The sequence below is a fragment of the Caretta caretta genome, chromosome 8, assembly GCF_965140235.1.
Source record: "Caretta caretta isolate rCarCar2 chromosome 8, rCarCar1.hap1, whole genome shotgun sequence".
Lineage (NCBI taxonomy): Eukaryota > Metazoa > Chordata > Testudines > Cheloniidae > Caretta > Caretta caretta.
In genome coordinates, this window is record NC_134213.1 from 52,287,753 (window position 1) to 52,310,344 (window position 22,592).

Below are 22,592 nucleotides of genomic sequence, written 5' to 3' on the forward strand. Positions count from 1 at the left end.
GGTTTCATGCTGCACTTGCCACTTTTGCACAAATGCTTTGTGCAAAAGTATCAGCCCAGACACAATTCTCCCCTTCAGGAGGGAAATTGGTGAGACCCTGTGGTACAAGGGTGGGTAACTCTTGATACACTGTATACCCCACTCATCCCCATTTTCACTGGGCAATCCCTAAATGGAAACAGCTGTTCCACACCCACAACAGGACTGGCAAAGTCCAGAGAGAGAGAAAGAGAGGCAGAGACTCCTCACCTATTTTAAAAAAAAAAAAAAAAAGGCCTTTAACCTAAAGGAAGGTGCACTGGGCTTGGATTCAGGTGGCCACAAGTTCTTGTCTTACCTATGTAACTCACTGGTATTAGGATGGCAAAATGTACAAAATTCTTGATATTCCTGTTTTAGTAGGGAAGGGGAAAGACAGACAAGTATAACTTGCTCCACTCCACCTGATTTTACAGATTCGGGTGGTAAATGAGATGTTGCACAAAATCACTTCTGGTAATTGTGGAAAGAGAAACCAGATCTCTAAGCTGACAGACCAAAATATCATTCACTTAAACATACTTAATTTCAAATTAAAAATGCCAAATCTTTGGTTGTCCTGTTCGTAACCACTACTCTAGTCATTAGACCACATGTTCCACCCACAGCCTGGAATTAAACCCAGGAATCTTGATTCCCAACGTTCTGTTGCTGTCTAGCAAATAGTTGTGTAAACTACTGGTAAATTGTCAGGTTCCCCTCTGTGATCTGGTCCATATACAGGATGTCTATTTCTGCTGTCAGTTACTCTTTTGGCTTAAGTTGTAGAGATCTGTGCTCTGTATCTGAAGGTCTGGTTTCAAAAACTGTTGATGACTTATGCAGGAAAATATAATATGTGGTCATATAATTAAAAGGTCACAATATATTTGAACAAGGTGTCAGAATTCAGGTTGCCATTAGTCATCTTAATTCTGGTATTTTCTAATTTGTGAGTAATTGATTTTGCAAATTTCACATTTTTATATTGATTTAACAATCAGGACCTTCAGTGTTTAACCAGAATGTTGAATATTTACACGGGTCTTCTGTTTTAACCAGCAAGAAAGTATTATGGCATATATTTCTAGTCTCTTTTTTTTTTAATTGGATTACTAGACTGCCGGAGCTAAATGTTGTGTTTCAAACAAATTGCCACTGTTAAAAGACAATTGTAATTAACATTTAATTGAAATAAAGAAAATGTTTATATTCCTGTATATTTCACAATTTGTACACAGTAACAAATGATTTTCAATAACAAAACATTTAGAGGGAAAATATACCATTTTAAATACTTTTTCCAGAAGCAGAACTTGTGTGGATGTTTTGTTAAATAATAAATAACTGCTAAAGGTACACTGTCTGTGAAGTCAGTAGACAACAGCAACGATTTTTGTCATGCTGTATTTCAGGACAAGTTATGGGATAGTCCTAGTGGAAAGGACAGAAAGTCAAAGATAGGCGTTATAATGCTACACTAAATCACTCATCTGTGTAGTCTAATCTATATGAAGGTAATCCCCTCCCCCACATGTGTAATGTATTTAGCCAATTGTGCAATGCTTAGTGTTGGAAGTTCGAGGTAAACTTTCAGGTGAATCATGGTAAAAATATGAGAGGACAGTCATTTTCTATAATATACTGTACTTCTCAACAGACCCTGGACCAATTGAACTAATCAAACTAAATTTGTAATCCCAACCTGGCTCTCCTAACTCCCTTTTAAAATGATTTTTTTTAACTGGGGTGAAGAAGACCTTAAAAATATGAACTTGATAAAAAACAATGTTCTGGTCCTTTGTTTTCACATAGACATTTCAAAAATAGTCTTGTAAATATTTTTTAAAATATGAATATTATGGAACACACGATAACTGTCACAAAGACACAACCTAAGTAACCGTTTTAAAATTATTGAAAAAATGGAAATAAAATTGGTATGCTGTAGTTTTTTCTCTGAAATACAAGTAATATAATTTCTTAAAAGCAAATGTACTGTAATAGAGCACCTAGTCCATTCAAATATTCTGCTGTAGTCCACTTTCGTACATTCTTTTAATGAACTAATTACATATATAGGTCTCTATCCTGTAAACACATATACATTAATCATCATATGAGTAAAGTTACAAACATACCTAAGTGTTTTTAGAATTGGGGCCATAGACATTCTGTCTGACCATAAGAGGAATTAAATGGTCTAAAATAGAATAACCAAAACAACAGTTGCTCAAACTGTGTCTTAGAATTCCAAAATAAATATTTCAACCTTCAGCTGATCTGAAACTAAGATGTGCCTATAGACATTGCAAAGATGAGTTCCTTCTGAGACACAGACTTCGTTGTTAACTTGTGTGCTGTCACAGAAGCTTCCAACTGTGAAAACTTTGGCTCCCCTATGTGTGTGGTATTCAGCAGTTGAACACAGATGTTGATGACCGACACAGCTGGGGTTCCTAATAAGGTTGTAATAAAGAGTTGTTCTTCATGTGGCTCTGCATATTCACTCACCAAATGGTAGAACCTTTTCCAAGCAGTGCCCATTAGAGTGCATGTGCGCCCCCTCCTTACCGCTCCCCTCAGCCTTTCTGAACATTCTGAGGATGGGGCTATATCGGAGGACACTGTACCCTCTATCTTCTCAGTTCTTTCCAACTTCTGCACCAGACAGAAGTGAACTGATTAATCTGTTTGGATCTGGGAATTTTATTTATTGATAGTGCTTTTGGTAGTTTTTAGTTGTTGTTAATGTGTAGTTTAGTTTAAGTATAATGATAAGTGTAAGCAGTTTAGTACAGTTGGTAGGCTTTCTTCTGTCTAATGGTGGAACCAAACAAGAAACCAGGGGTTTAAGAGATGTGCTTCATACACAGCTGTCTTCCTGGTGTAGGATGACCACTTTAGGTGCCTGACGTGTCTGGGCGAAGGCCTTTCTTCTGGGTGTTCATTTGCAGGACTTTCACATCCAGAGATGCACAGTGAACTGCAGGTGCTTCTACTTAAGCAAGTTCTAGCTGCTAAACCTTGTTTTGAATGATTGTTCAATCCAAAGTCCTGAGGCCAGTTTCTGCTTCTGTGGCTTCCTCTAGCAAGACTAAGCTTCCTAAAGGTTTCAGGTCATTCTGATCTTCATTGGTTCTGGCTCTGGATCCTTCTGTTAAAGCTGTCAAGGCTTCAAAGGCACTGTTGGTGGAAATAGACCATCTGCCTGCTAAGGATCTTAGGGCCATGTCATCGGCTCCAACTGTAGTGATTCCACGGAAGAATGTGAGGGAGAAGACAGCCACTGTTAGCAGTGTCAGACTCGATACATCAGCCTTATAGGATCCATCTGACCCCGTGGCCTTTGCGGTTCTAACTCTGAAATCCAAGTTGGTTCTGGGTTTAGCTTTGAGGACCTTGTGGAGCTTTGTATTTCTCCAGATCTGGTACTCTCCAGGTTTATGGGATTGGCACTGTCCTCCGCTCCTGGACCATCCTCTGATCCAAAGAGGTCTTTTACTGTGGTGGCACCATTACATGTCTGAATATTTCTCTGATCTGACTGAGGGGCAGTTGATAAGGAAGAGACAGGTTTCATCAGCTCCGCGATCTGTTTCCATTTCTCATGAAGAGAAGAGCAGAGGGGATTTAGTTTTTCCTTTTAATCCATCTATGCTGCCTCATCCTGAGACTCCTACAGAGTCATCAAGGAATATCTTTTTCTCACCTTTTATTTTTCTTCATGTTCCAGGTCTGACACTGTAGCTGGTGCAGTCCACAGTGGATCCAAAATCGGATCCTTATTTAGAGGAAGAATTAAGAGATCTGATTCATCCCAGTTCATGTTTACTCAGCAAGGGTTCCCCGACTCCTTTGTTGCTCCTCCTAAAGGTATGTTTCCTGTTGCAGAGACTGGCAGTCCTGGACTCCACAGCCCTATTGTGTTCCACCAAAGGAATTTTTGAATCATTCTTCTTATGGATTGGGAGACCAAGTTTCATCTGATAAGTATCCGATAGCTCAGGAATCTCTGGACCTGATTGCACTGGGACTGATTGCACTGGGACAGTGCACTGATTGCACTGGGACTTTCTGCATCTCAGAAAGTTGTTCCTAATACACTATCTGAAGAGGAAGATGAGAAGAGAGCTCCTCTTTTTGAACAAGAACAAATGGATACTGACCTTGACCTCAATTTATCACCTGATGAACATGTGGGTGTGGGTTGTGCTTCTTCCCCTTCTGAACTCATTTTACAGTTCTATGACCTGATGGATCAGATGGTATCCACATTAAGCCCGCTTTTGGTGTCTGTGGAGTAAATCTCCCATATGGTATTCAACATTCTTGGGGCTACCTCAAGAAATAGGCCGTCACTATCAATTCTGGTTGGTCCTTCACAGCCTGCTAAGACTGTTTGAACACCACCTGCTTTTTGCCATCCTCTTTCCAAAAAAGTGGACGAAGTGTATCAGATACCCCATGAGGGGTTTTCTTAGTTCCATACATATCCTATGCTTAACATGCTGGTGGTGGCTGCTGCCAATTAAGAGGCTTAGGTTCAGCCAAGCCCACTCCACTTCTGCTGACGGAGAAAGAAGATTGATGCACTTGGGGAGATTTGTTTTCCTGTATCTTCTCTCAGTATTAGGATGGCTAGTTATCAGGCAGTGATGACCCATTATTGGTTCTGTCCATGAGAAAAGATGGCTGTGTTTGTCCAAGATGATACAAGAAGGCACATGAATGCTGTTTTCACAGCAGAACAATGTGGCAAAGCATGGTCTCAGGGCTTTGTTTGACGCTTTGCACTTTTCCGCCGGAGCATTGGCATCCGAAGTTACCTTGAGGCACATGCTTGGCTGCATTCTTCTTCCCTTGCTGCGAACACAAGAATTAAAGTGGAAGATCTCCCCTTTGAAGGAGATGGTCTTTTCCTCAACAAAACAACTGAACTGTTGGAAAAATTGAAGGAAACTAGATCCACTGCACAGTCTCTGGGTCTTTATTCCTATGTTAGAAGGAATCCTTCTATGCCTTCTTTTTGCTATCAGACTGTTTTACCTTCCTTCTTATTTTGCCTCAAGTCACAGATGTCAGCAGTACTATCAGCAAGCTACATCTTCATCCCAGAGTCAGCATAAAAAAGAGGTCTGAAGATCCAGACGTATGATGAAACAACCTGCTCCCTCTTCTCTGTCTTCATTGAATGCCAGGCGTTGGTTTTGATTGAGGATTGAGAGTCCAATGGACCAATGAGCAAGCATCTATCCTTTCCTTTATTTGGAGACAGGCTATTCCAATTCATCAACAAATGGAGACTTTTATTGCATAGGACAAGTGGGTCTTAGAAATTATAGAGAAGGGCTGTGTCATTCAGTTCAGAAAAATTACCCCCTTCTCCTACCCTTTTCAGGGAAACTACTCACAGGGCTATTCTACTTTTGGAAGTACAAAAGTTGCTCCTGATAGGAACTGTCAAGAAGATACTCAAACATTTCTAGGGTCAGGGTTTTTATGCAAGGTACTTCCTGGTAGATAAGAAAGGGGGGTGTTTCCATCCAATTTTAGATTTAAGAAAATTGAACAGACACATTTAGAATTTTTGACTTATTATGTTAACTCAGCCTCCATTATATCCTCACCTGCAATTATGGATTGGTTCTCAACTCTCAATTTAAAGGCTGTATATTTTCATATTTCTGTCCAATAGTTATCAAAAATATCTTCATTTCATAGTAGCACAATGGTATTTCCAATAAGTCCTCCTCTTTGGCCTGTCCACAGTGCCAAGAATCTTTGCTAAGTGCCTTACTCTCGTAGCAACACATCTGAGGAAACACAGTATTTTTGTTTTCCCGTATTTGGATGATTGGTTGCTGAAGGCTGCTGCATGCAAGGATCTGTTTCTTTACATCAGTTTTATAACCTCCCTCCTTTTGGATCTAGGTCTGCTTCTGCATATCAAAAAATTGAATCTCTGTCCATCCCAGAGAATTCTTTTAATAGCTTCTGTGTTGGACTTGGTAGTAGGGAAAGCTTTTCTCCCAGAGGACAGTTTTCTGAAAATAGTGTAGTCTGTTTTGGAAATATGAACTTGTCAAACCCAGAAAGTGATCTGCCTGGGTCTCATTGGTTGCATGGCATGGCTACTACCAGTTATGTAATTCTGTTTGCTGATCCCAGAATGAGGCTGATGCAGTATTGGATATCTCAAGCCTAGAAACACAATCTAGACAGACTTCAGATTTTTGTCACCATGCCTCAAGATGTTCTAAATTTATTGAGGAGGTGGATGGACAGATCAAATGTTCTCAGAGATAATCTCTTCAATACCCCTTCACCAGTAGTCACCATAACTTCAGATCTTTAAACAACAGATGGGGAGCACATTTAGGTCACCTTACAATTTGAATATACAGGACTTATCAGGAAACCAACTTGGTTATAAATGTGTTGGAGTGAATAGCCCCTTTGATTTGACTCTCAAATATTTCCTTCCTAATATAGAGGGGAAGGTTGTTTAGTTCAGTGATGGACAATGCAACTGCAGTGTGCTACGCCTAACAAACAAGGAGGTGCTCACTCCTTCCAGTTATGTGCCAAAGCAGTCAAATTATGAGACTGGTCTATCTGGTAGCCCTGTATTTAGCAAGGTAGGGCAACGTGGTGGTAGATAGTCTCAGCAGGGACACTTCTCAGATGCACAAGTGGTCCCTAAAGGTCCAAATAGTGCAAGACATTTTCTCCAGATGGTGTTGCCCCTACGTAGACCAGCTTGCTACAAGGTTCAGCCAAAACTGTTCTCTCCTCTGTTTAAAGGCAGGAAGGGACAGTCATTCCACCTCACATGTCTGCTTTCTGCATTAGGGGATGTGGCCTTCTCTGTACTTTCCCCTGCCCCTTTCCAGTAATTCAGAAAGCAGCAAAGATGATTTGTCAGGTCAGGGCAGCATGAATTATGCTGATTGACCAAGCCAGCAGTGATGTGCTTCAGCTGTCAGACAGGGTTTGCATGCACTCTGTTTCCAGATATCTTGTTTCAGCAACAAGGCCAATTCCTTTATTTGGGTCATTGCTACACTGGAAACTTCAAAGTGCTGCTGCAGGAGCACTCCTGTGACAGCTCTTTGAAGTGCGAGTATGGTCTTGAGCGAGTGCTGGGAGAGAGCTCTCCCAGTACTCTTGGTAATCCATCTCCACAAGGGGATTAGCTCCGAGCGCTTGGAGCCTGTTTACACTGGTGCTTTAAAGCGCTCTGACATGCTGGGGGGGGAGGGCTCGTGATTTTTCACAACCCTAAGCTAGCAAGTTAGAGTGCTATAAAATGTAAGTGTAGCCAACCTCTTGGATCCTCAGCCTCTTAATTTGGCTATCAGACTTTGACTAATCTTGAACAGCCCCGTTCTTCATTGATGCAGAACGTACTGCTCAGTTCTAGAAAAATGTCTGCTAGCAAGTGTTACTTTTTAAAACAGTCTAGATTTGTTGTTTGGATGCAGGGAAATATGAGTCTCTAGTCCAGCTTTCATTCCCTGTATTTTGGAGTATTTAATGGACTTAAAATCTGAAGAGTTATCCAGTTGTTCTTTAAAAGTTCACCTGGCAGCTACCTCGGCTTAACCATATTTCTGTTGATGGTAGATTGCTTTTTATGCATAGTATAGGTAAATGGTTTATGAAAGGGTTATCTAACATGAAATCCCTTTTTGAACCCTTAGTTGAGTATTCATTCGTTTATTTATCTATTAAAACTATTCATTATTCATCATCCAGAAGGGTGAGCAAATTGCATGCCTAATGATTGACCAGCCATTTACGATTTTGCATAAAGTTAAGGTGGTTCTTAGACCTGATCCCACATTTTTACTGAAAATGATTTCATATTAATCAAAAAACTAATTTACCAATATTTTTCCCAAATACATATGCTAATAAAGGGGAATCCGTGTTACCTGCTTTAGATTCTAGAAGGGTTCTTGCATAATATTTAAATAGAACTAAGAGTTTTAGGAAATCATCCAGATTGTTTTTGTTTCTTCTGTCAAGAATCATATGGGTCACTCTGATCAGACTAACACGGCTACCCTCTGATATCTGATGAGACTATTTCCAGATGGGTTAAACAATGCATCATTGAATGTTACAAGTTAGCAGAAATTCCTGTGCCTGTTGTTGTAGGGTCTCATTCTACTAGAGCTGTAGCAGCATTTCTTGTTTGTGTTAAACATGTTCCTATTGGAGAAATTTGCAGGCTTGCTACTTGGAAATCAGTACATACATTCGTGCTCTCAATGTAGCTTTGAAAGGTGATGCCAAATTTGGCAGAGCGTTGCCTCGGTTATTATTTAATTGGTTCTCTGGTTCCACCTCCCGAGCTTTCAGCACTACTTGTCAAACTACAAATTAGTAGAAATATGCAGAGCCGCTTGAAGAAATGAAGGTTATTTATTTGTAACTTGAGTTCTGCAAGATGACTATGCATATTCATACTTCTTCTCAGAGTCCTATTATGGTTCTACTGGCTTAGTGGTGGAAGGAACTGAGGCAGTAGTGGGTGCAGCGCCCCATTATATAGCTTCACCCTCAGATCATTTGGAAATGGTGAGAAGAGGGTTAGGAGGGGATGCACATTCGTTCTAACAGGCACTGCTTGGAGAATGTTCTACCATTAAACACCCCAAGCAATTCAATACCCATAAGTACCCATGTAAGGGTTGTCTCATCCCCTGTGGTCCAGTCCCAGCATCTGGCAGTCAGATTACTATTGATTACTCAATAGTTGCCCTGTTCTGTTCATTCCCTCTGAAACATCTGGCAGTGGCCACTGTCACAAGACAGGATGCTGGGCTTAGGTGGAACATTTGTCTGTTGCAGTATGGGCATTCTTACGTTATGTTCCTAAGTAGCCTTCATCTCTTGCTTGAATAAACAGATCAGATGGTTTTATTTAAAGATAAACTGAAATGTTTTCAAACATCTGTGTTTTAAAAACTTTAAAAATCCAAAATTGATAATAAAATATGACCTAAAAATGACACATACGTTTTAAAAATAAGATATAAAATGAAAGGGTTTTTGTACTGGTCAGTCATAGATTGAAGAATTTATGTGGTGTCATTAACTGTTATAGGAAAAAAATAGACTTTTTAAGCAAATCAATTATATGAATTTCATATCCAGGTCTAGAAATGCCTGCAACTCTAAGGGAAATATAGAACTCCAAGGGCTTGAACTCAGGTCTTGACAAGTAAGCGAAGAGTAAGAGATTGCAAACACCTCTGATTTAAAATGCATTTATTTGTAATGTTTCACTGTGCCCAGGTATCCTGCCAGAGATTAAAGATCTCAAACAAGAGGCCAGTCAGTGCTGGAAGTTGGTGGTATACTCACCTGGCACTTTTCTGGTGTTCCTGTCACAGTCTGTAGAGTATTTACTATGATTTTTTTAAAAAAAATTTTGAACCCTTACGACTGTGAAGAAAATGTACTGAATGTAAACTAGTGCAGTAGTGTCTTGCTGAGTCTGCAGACAAGCAAATAAAATGTTATTTGTCTCAATATTAGCTATCATATTGTGGGTGAGGTAATATCTTTTATTGGACCATCTTGTGTTGGTGAGAGAGACAAGCTTTCGAGCCACACAGGGCTCTTGCACTGTATGTTATATTGTTGAGCATTTTAGCAGAAAAATTCAGGTACTGTGAATAGAGCTTGAGTTAGAATACCATTACATTTCTCAGACTCAATTTTAAAAGGAAATGCAGAACAAAGCATTTCAATTCACCTTTAATTATTTTTATTTCAAAATTCCTCTTCTGGTTTATTTATTACAAAGCTGCTATTTAATTAGGAATAATGTTCTTTGTTACCAACTTAAAAAAAAACAAATCCAAACCCAACCCAGTTTCTCATTTGCAGTGTAGCATTGGTTTCTCCCTGGTTATGACATGTTACCCAAACAAATACTGCATATCTTTTAAATACATCAGTGCAGGCAGAGGTATGCACAGTGTAGTAGGTGTGGAGAGTATAATTTTGTAATCAGTATATTTGAATTGTGTACAAAGAAAGCTATTTGTTCTGATTTGAGCTGATGTGGTTTTCATACTGAGCATACTAGAATTATGAAACCATGGAAGAAACTGTAATGTACATTGGTTAAGTCATTTCACTAAATGTGATCTGTCTAACAGACTACATATTTTCCAAGCTTTGTTGATTTAAGGTTTACAGTGGTCTTTCAATTGCATGAAATTAGTCCTGTTCTTTTATCCTCTCTAATTACTTTGTATATTTTAGTTACATCTTGTATTTTGTGTCTCAGGATAGACTTTGAAGATCTAAAGATTTTATTTCCTTAGTAGGGATGATTGATTTTGCTAATTCATACTACTTTTTAGGACCAGATTCTGCCCTCAGATATGCATAGGCTACTGCTATTGAAACTGATGGAAATTTAATATGCATATCTGAGGACAGGTTTTTGTCCTTCATGTTTGAGTGGAAAACATATTATCAGTGCATTTCTTTACTTTCTTTAGAGTTCACATTTAAAACAAGATGCAGTCTTAAATAGTAGACACATTTTAAATAATAAGAGGAAGTTAGTCGTAAGTGCACACATGTGCACATACTTTATGAACACGCACAGTAGAAGAAAAAGAAGCACAGCTTCATAACAAAGCAAATTATTTGTCCACATTATGAGTGTTTCATCTTATTGTTATACACATGTGAACAGCTTTGTCCTTGTTAAAAGAAGTGAAAAGTCTCTTGGGGAATGTCTATGTGGGGAAATTTACCCACAGAACCATCCTGGTATAATTCTCCATGTGGACATACTTATTCCAGAATAAGAGTGGCTTTGGGGGAAAGGGCTTATTTTATGTTGCTTTCAAAATGACACAAACTAAACCAAAAAAAAACACTCTTATCCTGGAATAACTGTGTCTACACGGCAGTTATACTGGTATAATTATATTTGTATAGTTCTACTGGTAAATTTCCCCGTGTAGGCAAGCTGCTGTTCAGCAAGTGCCTCTACTTTGGACTATATAACTGGATTACTTAAATTTGTGTTCACTAGAATGCAGTAATAATACAATCTTGTATTTTGTGTGTCAGATCACTATAGTGGCACAACAGAATTATGTTTAGCATTTCTACTCAAAATACTCCTTAGGACAAACAGAAGGCTATTTTCAAAATAGGCTAAAATCTTCAGGTGTTTTTTAAAATAAAGAATTTTTTTTCAGCAGGGAAACTTGACAATTGAAAGAAAATCTCTCTGCAGAGGAGGATTTTAAAGATTATAATGCCATATATTATGACAATTTAGCAAAAACATCAATGAAATCCTCAGGGTTTTTTTGTTTTGTTTTGTAAGCTATTCATATTCAAAAGTCACTGTGTTCCTGGAGTTTTGCTTGCAACTACAGAAGTTTTGCTTGCAACTACATTACCTCCATGTAACTTTTTAACAAGCAGAAATACTAGACTGGTGAGCATTGCGCATGTTTAGAAATTCCCTGCAGAACTGATATTGAAAACATTTTGCACTTGGCAGTAGGTAAGCTCTAAGAACTTTTAGTTCATTAATCAGTATATACCTCTCACAGACCAGATTAATAACAGCACATCTGAGGAACAGCAAATTAAAACCAGTTATTGCTGTCTGAGTAAACTTGGTAACAGTTATGTAACTTTTGGCAGAAGTGACAAGTTCCAAAAGGTCCAAAATATTCTGACTATAAATACTGATATTCTACTGATTATTTAAAATAAACACTTCAGAGCAAAATACTAGAGCTTAGGGTCCAAAAACATATTTATATTGCTTTATATAGAGCTTTATATTACTCTAGAATTATTGACTCAGAAGTTGAGAGATTTTAGGAACTGTTTTAAAATGTGTGCAGTAAAGACCTTAAGTAACTAAGTGTGTCAGTAGTAAAGACTACTTTCAAAAACACACAGTGTAAATATTCCAATGACATTCTGCTTTCTTGGTTACACCCCATAGCGTATTATAACGGGAGCCAGAGGAGTGTTAGAAAAAGTAGTCATTTACCTTTTAAAGAATTTGAACAGGTTTCAAGAACGTCTAAGACTTTTGTTTTATGCCATAGTTATTTTTATCCAAAAACTTTTTTTGCCACACTTACATTTCCCTTTAGCTTTTTCTCTGGGGTCTCTTAATCTGCAGGTGATTCCTGAGGATTGGTAAATACAAATAGTTACTTTATATCTTTTCCATTGTTCTAGATGGTTTAATATGTTTATCTATTTATCCATCTTGAAAAATGCATAGGGAGAGATGAAAAGTGTACACTTCGTTTAAACTGTTGATATTTTTTAATTCTGCTTTTTTCTTCAGTCCTAATAACTAGATTTCAAGTTTAACCATTTTGATTTTTCAAATATAAAAACCTTAAGTGCTTCTCCATTTAGCATAAATGCAGTTGTAAACTAGGATTCACAATATGATTTATGAAACACTTCAGGGGCTTTGCAATTTAACCAGTCATTCAGTAATTAACTTTCATTCTCTTAAATTTTAGTCCTGTAGTTTTGTGGATGCATTGGGAACACACCACTAGCCAAATGTACATACAGCTATCCTTTATTATACATAGTTAAAGCTTTTAAAGGAAAGGAAAATATGAGTATTTGGCTTCAAGAATTTGGAATTAAACAGCTTGATTGTCGGGCAAGTAACAGGTTTAATGTTGTTTTGAACCCATATATGGCTAATATTCATGTTTGTTTGTACAGCTGGAATAATTGTTTGTTAATAGAGAAAATGCAAATAGTAGTCTTAGATAGAAATTCCCCTAATAGAACATATTAGTTGGAGTGATGTGTACTAATAACTGTTTGAGTTGTTGATTATGCTGGTCTGTTTTCGTTTAAAATGGTTTTACTTGGATATCCATTTTCTAGCTCTAGTAGTGCTAGCTACCAGTACACTCTGTGAAGTTGCGTGAAATCCTGGCTCTATTGAAGTCAATGGGAACTTTGCCATTAACTTCGATGGGGCCAGGGTGTTACCCATTATGTTCAAGATACACTAACTACATAGCATAAAGAAAATTATTTAGTATATCTGCTGATTTTCTATAACCATATATGTGCACTAAGTCATTAAGCTAACCTAAAATAAAATTTGCAGATGCAGTAGAATAAAAATTTGACCAGAAAGTATTTCAGAACAACTCAAAACAAATGAACTGGTTCATGCTGTTATGATTTTCCTCTATGTTAAACTGTTCCAGCGTCATAGAGGTTTTTAATGATTATTATCAGATGCTACAGAAATTAGTTTAATGTTTGAGAGTTGTCAGATAACTCTTTAGGATAGTATTGTATACATAAATTTATCAGTCTCATGCAGAATTGCATATATATATATATATATATATACACACACACACACACAACATCCACATGTAGACTTGCTTGCAAATAATTTACCTGTGGATTTGCAATTAAGGTTAAATAGAAAACTTACCAAAAACAAATTTTGCTGCTGCTTTTGGCTTCTACAGTAGATTAAAAATCCAGAAGTCAACTTGTTTTTTCTTCTTCGTGTTACCAGTGTTTTTGTTTGTTAATTTGTAGTTCTAGTGAAAACGTTTTTTCTTGTCCTGTCAGATCCAAACTGTATTAAGGAATTGATCGTCTTCCTGCAGATTTAATAGAATAAAAAAATCAAGCTAACTAAATCTAAGAAACATAACTGAAGTTCCAGTGTATTCTATTCCAGAAAAAGGGATAGTAGTGTGTTTGAAGCTGCTGTGTCTTACTGTCACATGCAGAAATGCACTAACCAGCTACAGCTGACCCAGATTCCATATACAGTACGCTTGGACAGTTTTCCTTTTCTTAAACACGCACTAGACTTAGCTGTTCAGCCCACTTCTGATGTCACTGTGAACTCACTGAAGAGCAAACAAAACTCCTTAGGATTTCCTATCATAGCCTTTATGAAAGGGCAGGGGGAGGCTGAAGAGCTATGGACAAGGAAAGATTGTTTGCTGGTTAGAGGGAGGGCACTATATGGAAACAGTCTGTGCAAGAGTTCAGCAGGCAATTACAAAACTAATATTTTATTTCACAGCCTAAAGATGCCTTTCAAGTTGTTACAGTACTGGGCTTCATTTCGAAGAAAGATTCTTTCAGACTGATGAACTCAACTTGTGTTCCCAGGAATAAAAGAGGCAGACTGACTGGGTACAACAGGAAAAATGAACCATTTATAGTCTAGAAGAATGTTGAGCAGAATGTCACATTCAATTCTTGAAGTTCACTTAATAAGAAACAGTTTTAGCTGTTGTTACACTCACAAAGACTCTGAAACATGTGGAAAATGTTAAAGCTATGTTTGGTGTTGAGTAGGTATTAGAATATTTGAAACCATCTGATTAGTATTAAAAGAAGTAGAAGCCACATGGATTACATACTTTTAAGAAATGAAGGATACCGTTGTCAGCTTTTAATTCTGTCACTTGGCAGTTTGTGTACAGGAGTCTATTCAGTTTGGGGTTTTGTTTAGTGCAGTTGTCAGTTTCTTCAGAAATGACAAATTAATTAAATTCTATGGTTTGTTTTTTCTTTTAAAATTGTTTTAGATTTGATAAATAGGTCCAAGGATCTTGTATTTTGCAGAGGAGTTCTCTAGAAAGGTATTCTTAATTGTGCTAAAGATAAAAAGGCTGTCACTTAACTTTAAACAAGAAATAATTTAGATATCTCCTTCCAGAAATAATCTGTTCACTAATCCATAAACTCATAACCAATACTACACTTTTGTTCCTTATGGATCTCTGTTCTTTGAACCAGTAAACATTATTCACCCTTCTTTCTATTTTAGATAGTACACTGTTCAGGGCAGGGACTTTCATTAACTATCCCTGGACACTGCCTAGCACAATGAGACCCAACATGGTTAAAGCCTTTAGGTATCATCAAAATATAAATATTAATAATAATTTCTGACAGTTATTAATTTATCCTTTTAATAAATGAATATTCTAATATTAGCAGAATACAAAATCCTGAATTAAAAATTAGATGAAAATAAAATTAAATTCAATGTCAGATTCTATTTAATAACTTTCTATGAACTTTTTTGTCACCTTTCAGCCAATTGGCTTTTAACTTGCTTCTGTGTGCATGCAGATTCTGTTTGTATATTAATATTGGAGCAATGCCCAGAAGCCCCACTCAGGACTGAGAGCTCCACTGTGTTAGGAGCTGTACAAACACAATCACTGCTCCAACTAAGTGTGTTTTTTTTAATGTTCTTCCACCTGTAAAGCCAAACATTTTTGGGTTCCTCTGACCCTAATTATACAGGTCTCAGAGAAAAGAAACATATAACTAATTTTAGAAGTCCCATAAGTATTACCTAAAATAGCAATTTTTTTGTACAAAGTATTGAATTTAAGGTTGGATGTATTGAGACCTTCCAGGGCTAGAAGCGAGTGCTTTGTCTCAGTAGGAAACTGAGATTTTCCCCATTCCAAGGGTAATCTATGAAGTTTTTCTCACCCTGCAGGGTCTGTTATATTGGGATATTGCCTGTCCTGCACTTCAGACTGTATCTTGGGGGACGAAACGAAATCATTTCTGTAACAGGTTGTTTTTAAGTGGTAGCAGCATCGAGCTGCTCAGAAGTTTACAGTGTTAGCATAGTCACAGTAAAGACGGATTAGCGAGCCGAATATAGGCAAAGCAGTCAAATTTTCTTATGATATAGATATCTCCTGGGTGGGGGGAGGGGTGAAAGTATGTGAGAGCATCCCTACAGTGAAATGTGCAGACCATGAGAAACTCTTACCAGATGCTGAAACAACAGTAGATGTAGAAGTGGTAAATAGAAGACATAAAGTTCAAGCCAAGAGAAGAGATCTATGCAACCAGTGTGGTAGAAGAGCAGCTGAAACAAAAGCATTTGCTACTGCAGAATCCAAAATGAGGAAATTTGAGAGAAATGTCCTCAAACTTACCAGAAATAAAGACTTTCCTTTTTCCCATAGTTGTGCACAGTTTTGCTTACTGGTTTTTAGTGGAAAAAGGCATTAGGGATAGTTATGATAAATAGCAGCCTGCTGTTAAATCATGAATAAAAAATAATGGCAAATGTCAAGGGGATAAAACCCCATGCATAACCATCATGCCCTTACCCTAGACAGATGTTTGATATTATATCTATCCCTGATAGAGAAAAACTCAGGGTTCCATCTTTTCAGCACTTTTGAATTCTTGTGTAACCAATAAGCTATTAGTAAAATGAATTTTAAAATGGTGTGGCTATATTGGGGCATGTATATATTTAGAATGAAATTCACCCATCCCCACACAAAACATGAGGCTTTGCACTGATAACTCAGCCAGTCTTGTGATGAAGATGAAATTCAATAGCCTTTTTTCCACTCCTTACAGTCCGTTCTTCACCCACCTTATTTGTAGATAGTGAGGGCCCCTCTTCCAACATGCAAGGGAATTAAAGGAAATGTGATGCAAGAGTCGTGTTGGTGAGAAGGAGTAGTGTTGCATTTGTTGTGTCAATAAATGGTCAGGGCTGGGACAAGGCTAATGGAAATGGAGAGGAATACATGGACTTTGATGTCGTCTTTTACTGCTTTTTTTTCCCCTCCTTCTTCCCACACATTTATGCTGCTGTTAAATCCTGCTTGCTTTAACTCCAGAGTTGTGAGCATTTGGGACAGAGAATAATGAAGCTGCCAGTGGTGAAGGAAGAAGATGGAAGCTTTAAAGATGAGACTTGGAATTAAGGCACTAAACACTCATCATCATTAAAGATCCTATAGAGCTTTTACAAAGTGTGGGGAAGTGGCAGGGGTGCTGAAACAGTTTGTATAGTGGGGGTGCTGAGAGCCATTGAAGCAAAATGTGGACCCTGTATATGATGGAAACCACTTCAAGCCCAGGGATGTGGCAAACCCCCTCTTCCCCCCCACCCCAATCAGCCCTAGTTCCATCACCTATGGGGAGAGGGTGTTAATCCAAGTGTCCTAATCAGATTTCAATTTGAGTATACTCTTTGCCTAGCAAACACTTTCCCGGTTCCTGCAGTTTGAGAAGTTTTTCTTTTCTTTTTGCTGGCAGAGAAAGGGAGATTTTTCTGTTGGTCTGTTTCAACACAGCTGAGTTGGAGGAATTAAATATTCATAGATTCTAAGGGCAGAAGGTAATCATCTAGTCTGATAACTATATATAACAGGCATAGAACTTCCTCCAAATAATTCCTGTTTGAACTAGATTATATCTTTTAGAAAAACAATCTTCCAATCTTGGTTTCATAAATGCTGATGATGAAGAATCTCCACAACCTTTGGTAAAATGTTCCAATGGTTAGTTAACCTCCCCTGTTAAAAACTTACACCTTATTAAATTTTATCACATTGAAAATGTTTAACAAAGTTCATGTTTTTGAACATTCTGTGTTGAATACCACTACAGGCTTGTCAAGTGAATGATGATTAATTATTGGGATGACAGAAGCTTAGAAATGAGACCTGGCATAGTTGCACATAGTTTGATACTTACTTTGCAGATTCTGAAATGTTATATGCTTCCTCTGTCAAAGACTAAAGGTCAGATTGTGCCTGGTCCCTGTATAATACACAAGGAAAGCTTCCAACCTTCCATTGTGCCTGGCCCCGTGAAGAGAATGCAAGTCCTTATACTCAAAAAGCACAAAGATTTAAGTGGGCTAGTACTGCTGCTGGAGCTGTTCACTGCAAATAGGGCTGAGAAAGGAGTAAGGCAAAACCACTGGACAAGAGATGAAGGGGAGAACTTACTGAATCGTCCAAGGGGTGGCACAGCAGTTCCAAGCAATATTGTTTGTGCCTTCTTGAGGCACAAACCAGCAAAGAGCTCTTGCAGGCATAGGGCTTTTTCTCCTTTGCCCCTGTAGCAAGACAAAGATTAAATGCCACAGTGGATCCTTAGTAAGTGTGAGCAGAAGTACATTCAAATTCAATAATTGCTTTTTCTTTTAAATTTAAAACATATAAATAAAGGAAATACTCACTCTAATCTTATTCATTCAGGTATTTATCTCTCGGACTTGACATATATTGACTCCGCATACCCATCTACAGGGAGCATTCTGGAAAGCGAGCAGAGATCAAATTTAATGAACAACATACTTAGAATAATTTCAGATTTTCAGCAGTCCTGTGAATATGGTAATCTAGCTCATTTATTTCTTTTGCAATATTACTGAGGGCAACTGATTAAATAAAAATGTTCATCTTCTACCGTGCTGTTATTTAATAAGTCTTAACCAATTAATGTACCATTCCCATCTAAAACCATAAATCCTATTAAAACCAAGTTCTGGAATTGTTGGGTTATCCTCTCCTGTCAGCAGGCAGAGATAGAATGAGACTTACTTATCCTCTACTTATCTCTTCTGTGTTTTCAAAATACATGCTGTGAAGATGTTCAAATCTGGCCTTCCTTGGGTGCAGGGGAGGTTAGCCCAGGCATGGTTATGGATGAGGGGAACAAAAAACTGCTAAACAGTGGTGAGGGATCGTTGTATTTTATGGCCGCAACTAAAGACAGCAAGAGAAATATCTGTTTGTATACAGATGTTTTCAAGAAAAACCCTGTGTCTAACAATGAATGACATAGTGATAACTGATATAGTGCCTCTTCTCTAGATATTCCTCTCTTGCCTCATGTACAAAAATACTTGAACTCAGTTCAATACATAGAAGAGCTACAAAAGTTTGTGGAAGATGACAATTACAAGTAAGTATGAAATTCTACATTTCCTTTTAAAAAAGTGAGTTTTATGTAACAGAAACCTATTGAATACAATAATGAGCAGGCAAGAGAGCCTGCTTTCATTTAGGTAAATAAATCCAACTTCAAGGCTGCCACTCTTATTTCCATAAAAAGTCTCTAAGGTGCCACAAGTACTCCTTTTCTTTTTGCGAATACAGACTAACACGGCTGCTACTCTGAAACCTGTTATTTTCATAAGTCTCTCTTCCTTTACTGTAAGGAGACTGAGAAGAAACTAGAGTTAGAAAATAACCAATAGTACTCGTGACTTAAATTTTTCCTTTAAACATTTTATTTTCTGTTATTGTTTGAGGCATAGATATTTAAGAAAATTAAACATTAAAGTTGGAAAAAATACAGTATAGTATCTTTACTCTGCTGTAAAACTGCAAAATGCTGTTGAAGGCAGAAAGTAAACAAACTGATCAGAATAGAGTTTTTTTTCATTACTCTATTTTAGGAATTTTAGGTGTTGTAACAATAGAATTAAAATTGCAGAGTGAAATATGGATTTTCATTTGGAAAATCCTTTAAGCATAATAGAGGGGATACAGAAGTAGACAGTGAAAATAAGAGGCAAGGAGAGACTTGCATATGAGGAGAGAGTGGAAAGATGAAACTGTTTGGAGAGGAGATATAAGGTAATAAAGATATACAAAGTAATGAATGGTATAGAGAAGGTAAACTAGGCACTCCTATTTACACTTTTTCATGTAAGAACTAAGGGGTATCCAATAGAATGGAAAGAAATACATTTACATTTGATAAAAGGAAATTACATTTTATACAACACTTAATTAACCTGTGTAAATCATTTACCACAAGATATAATTGATTCCAAGACCTTAGCAGAATTCCAAAAAGAACTACATGTATCTAAGTAACTATAGAACATCCATAGGTTTATGAGAGAGGTTAAAGATTATAAGGGATATAAATCCTCATGCTTCAGGGCATAAGCCAACCATTGGTGGTAGCTAGAAAGAAAATTCCACATAAGGAAGCTATTCTATAAGTGTTCATTAGAGATTCTTGCACCTTCTTGTGAGCCATCTGGCTCTGACAACAGTCAGAGATTAGATATTGGACTAGAAGATACAGTGAATTGATCCAAAGTAGCAATTCCTATGTTCATTTTATGGACTAGGCAAAGTCAGTGGAGTCATGTGGTTTGACTGAATGAGGAATATGATTTTAGCAGTGCATATACCTTTGTATACTGAGAAAATTGTGGAGATGATAACCTTAGTCTCTTCAAGGTGAAAGGAGAAGGCCATACTACTTTGAGAAAACCAACTGATACTTAAATCTTGCAGCATTTTCTTTCTTTTTGACGGAAAACTACCCCTTTTCTCTGACAGGTGAAGGGTCAGAAACTTTAATAAAAAAAAAAGGGTAACAAAGGGTCAGATAGTTACTTAAAAATAAATCTCAGAAGAAAAAGTACTTAAACAGTTTCCTTTTTCATGAAGCTATATTGAACTGGTAAAATGTTAACAATATGGTATAAATTATTAAATTAATTTGTTGTCTTCTGTTCACTCCCTCTGAAGCATCTAGCACTGGCCACTGGCAGAAGGCCAGGGTACTGGGCTAGACAGATCATTGATCTGACCCAGTCTGGCCATTCTTCTATTCTTATTGGTTAAAACTTATAGGGGTTTCAGAACAAATTAAAACAGGGAATAACAAATGGTTTTGCCTTCTGGGACTCCTGCACATGCCTTTTTATTTCCATCACTGCTGTAGAAAGCAGAACATCAAGTACAATAAATATGAAATTGGGATAAGTAAAAGAAAAAAAGTGGGTTGGTTGTTGCCTCCTTTTGATTGCTATGTGAGTGATATGCATATCTGAAATTCCTCGTATGTGCATAGCCTTTCTTACACTTGTGGTAGCAAAATTTCTTGCAGCATAAGCCAGAAAATATTTTAGCTTTGAAAGCTTTACATTAAAAGACTTCAGGTTTCTGATAAATTAACACTTTAACTTCTATTCCTTTTTTAATGCAGGCTTTCATTAAAGATAGAGCCAGGAACCAGCACCCCTCGTTCTGCTGCTTCCAGAGAAGATTTAGTAGGTAAATGCTTACTTACCAGAAGACATCAAAATTTGAAATCCATTCTCTACTGCCTTTGAGTTACTAGTGCAAAAAATATTTTCCTAAAAGTGAAGTGTAATAAAAGATTTACAAAATGTATTTGTCATAAAAATTCTAAATTTTTTCTGTAAGTAGACTCTTGTTGTCATAGGAAACTGAGTCAGTTCCTTGGTTTAAATATGAAAGTTAACTTTAAATTTAAATATTTGTCTGTCATGTCACACTAAATAGCTTCATATTTGCCGTTTTCCTCTTAAATGCCGTTTTCCTCTTTTCTTTCTTTCTTTCTTTCTTGTTTGATTTGCAGCATATAAAATGTACATTTAAAAATGTTTTATGGTGGGATTTTCAAGAGTCTGTGTGACTTAGTCCTGGGAGGGATCGATCTAAGTTATGCAACTTCAGCTACCTGAATAACGTAGCTGAAGTTGACATACTTAGACCTACTCACCACAGTGTCTTCACTCCGGTGAGTCGACTGCTGCCGCTCCCCCAGCGGTGGAGTACAGGGGTCGACGGGAGGGTGCTTGGGGGTTGATTTATCGTGTCTAGATTAGACATGATAAATCGACACCCGCTGGATCGATCTCTGCCCACCAATCCAGTGAGTAGTGTAGACATACCCTTAGGAGCACAGGTTCAAATTATTTTCAATGGGACTTGTGCTCTTAATTCACTTGGGTGGGTCTGAAAATCTACTCAGACTGAAAATACAATTATTTTTTTAAAATAAACATTTTTAATATGTTAAGGAACTGCTCCTAATATATAATAAAAGAAATGCTATTAAAGAAGACATCTGGTTAACTAGCAAAAGATTCAGGCTATGTAAGGAACTGGTGTAACCACAGGTCAGGGCCTGTGAGCCAATTTACTCTCTGAAATAATGCACAGTTAGCTTATTTTTAAACCTTTTCAACATTACAATTTTTTACAGGAAAATGGTTATTAAAATTTAGCTTCAGGGTATTTAGTAAGAGAAAATGCTATGGTACATAGAATCTTAAAATCATAGAAATGTAGGGCTAGAAGGGACCTTGAGAAAGCATCTAATCCAGCCTCCTGCACTGAAGCAGGACCAAGTATACCTATACTGACACTGACAGGTGTTTATTTAACCTGTTCTTAAAGATCTTCAATGACAGGGATTCCACAACCTCACTTGGTAGCCTATTCCAGTGCTTAGCTATCCTTATACAGTAGAACCTCAGAGTTACGAACACTTTGGGAATGGAGCTTGTTCTTAACTCTGAAATGTTCGTAACTGAACTAAACGTTACGGTTGTTCTTTCAAAAGTTTACACTGAACATTGACTTAATACAGCTTTGAAACTTTACTATGCAGAAGAAAAATGCTACTTTCCCTAGTGTTTTTTTTAGTCATTTACATTTAACACAGTACTGTACTGCATTTTTTTTTGGTAATTTTTGCTGCCTGATTATTCCAGTTCCAAATGAGGTGTGTGATTGACTGGTCTGTAGTTTGAAAGATTTTCATGATATCTAATCTACATCTCCCTTGGTAGCTAATCTAAATCTCCAGATTAAACCCATTACATCTTGTCCTATGTTTAGTGGACATAGAAAACAATTTATCACCACCGTCTTTATAACAGCCCTTAACATATTTGAAGTCTTATCAAGTTTCCACTCAGT

The 22,592-nt window shown here is 37.3% G+C and overlaps 2 protein-coding genes across 11 annotated transcripts in view; one reads left to right on the plus strand and one right to left on the minus strand.

The window, feature by feature from the left end:
- ANGPTL1 (angiopoietin like 1) overlaps nt 1-13,969 on the minus strand; it is a 32,686-nt gene extending 18,717 nt beyond the window's left edge. Inside the window, exons 1-2 of one of the 2 annotated variants that reach the window (XM_075131492.1) lie at nt 13,836-13,969; nt 13,517-13,691 (exon numbers count right to left, since the gene is read on the minus strand). The gene's annotated coding sequence lies outside the window, so the exon portion shown is untranslated. The other variant, XM_048860741.2, reaches the window with a different exon arrangement.
- RALGPS2 (Ral GEF with PH domain and SH3 binding motif 2) overlaps nt 1-22,592 on the plus strand; it is a 277,132-nt gene that overhangs the window by 179,807 nt on the left and 74,733 nt on the right. For all 9 annotated transcript variants that reach the window (XR_007358002.2, XR_012669645.1, XM_048860736.2 and 6 more), the window contains 3 exons: nt 18,090-18,227; nt 18,708-18,798; nt 20,848-20,915. Coding sequence is in view for 7 of the 9 variants with exons in the window: in XM_048860736.2 (XP_048716693.1) it covers nt 18,090-18,227; nt 18,708-18,798; nt 20,848-20,915 (297 nt within the window). In the remaining 2 variants the exon portion in view is untranslated. The remainder of the gene's footprint in view (nt 1-18,089; nt 18,228-18,707; nt 18,799-20,847; nt 20,916-22,592) is intronic.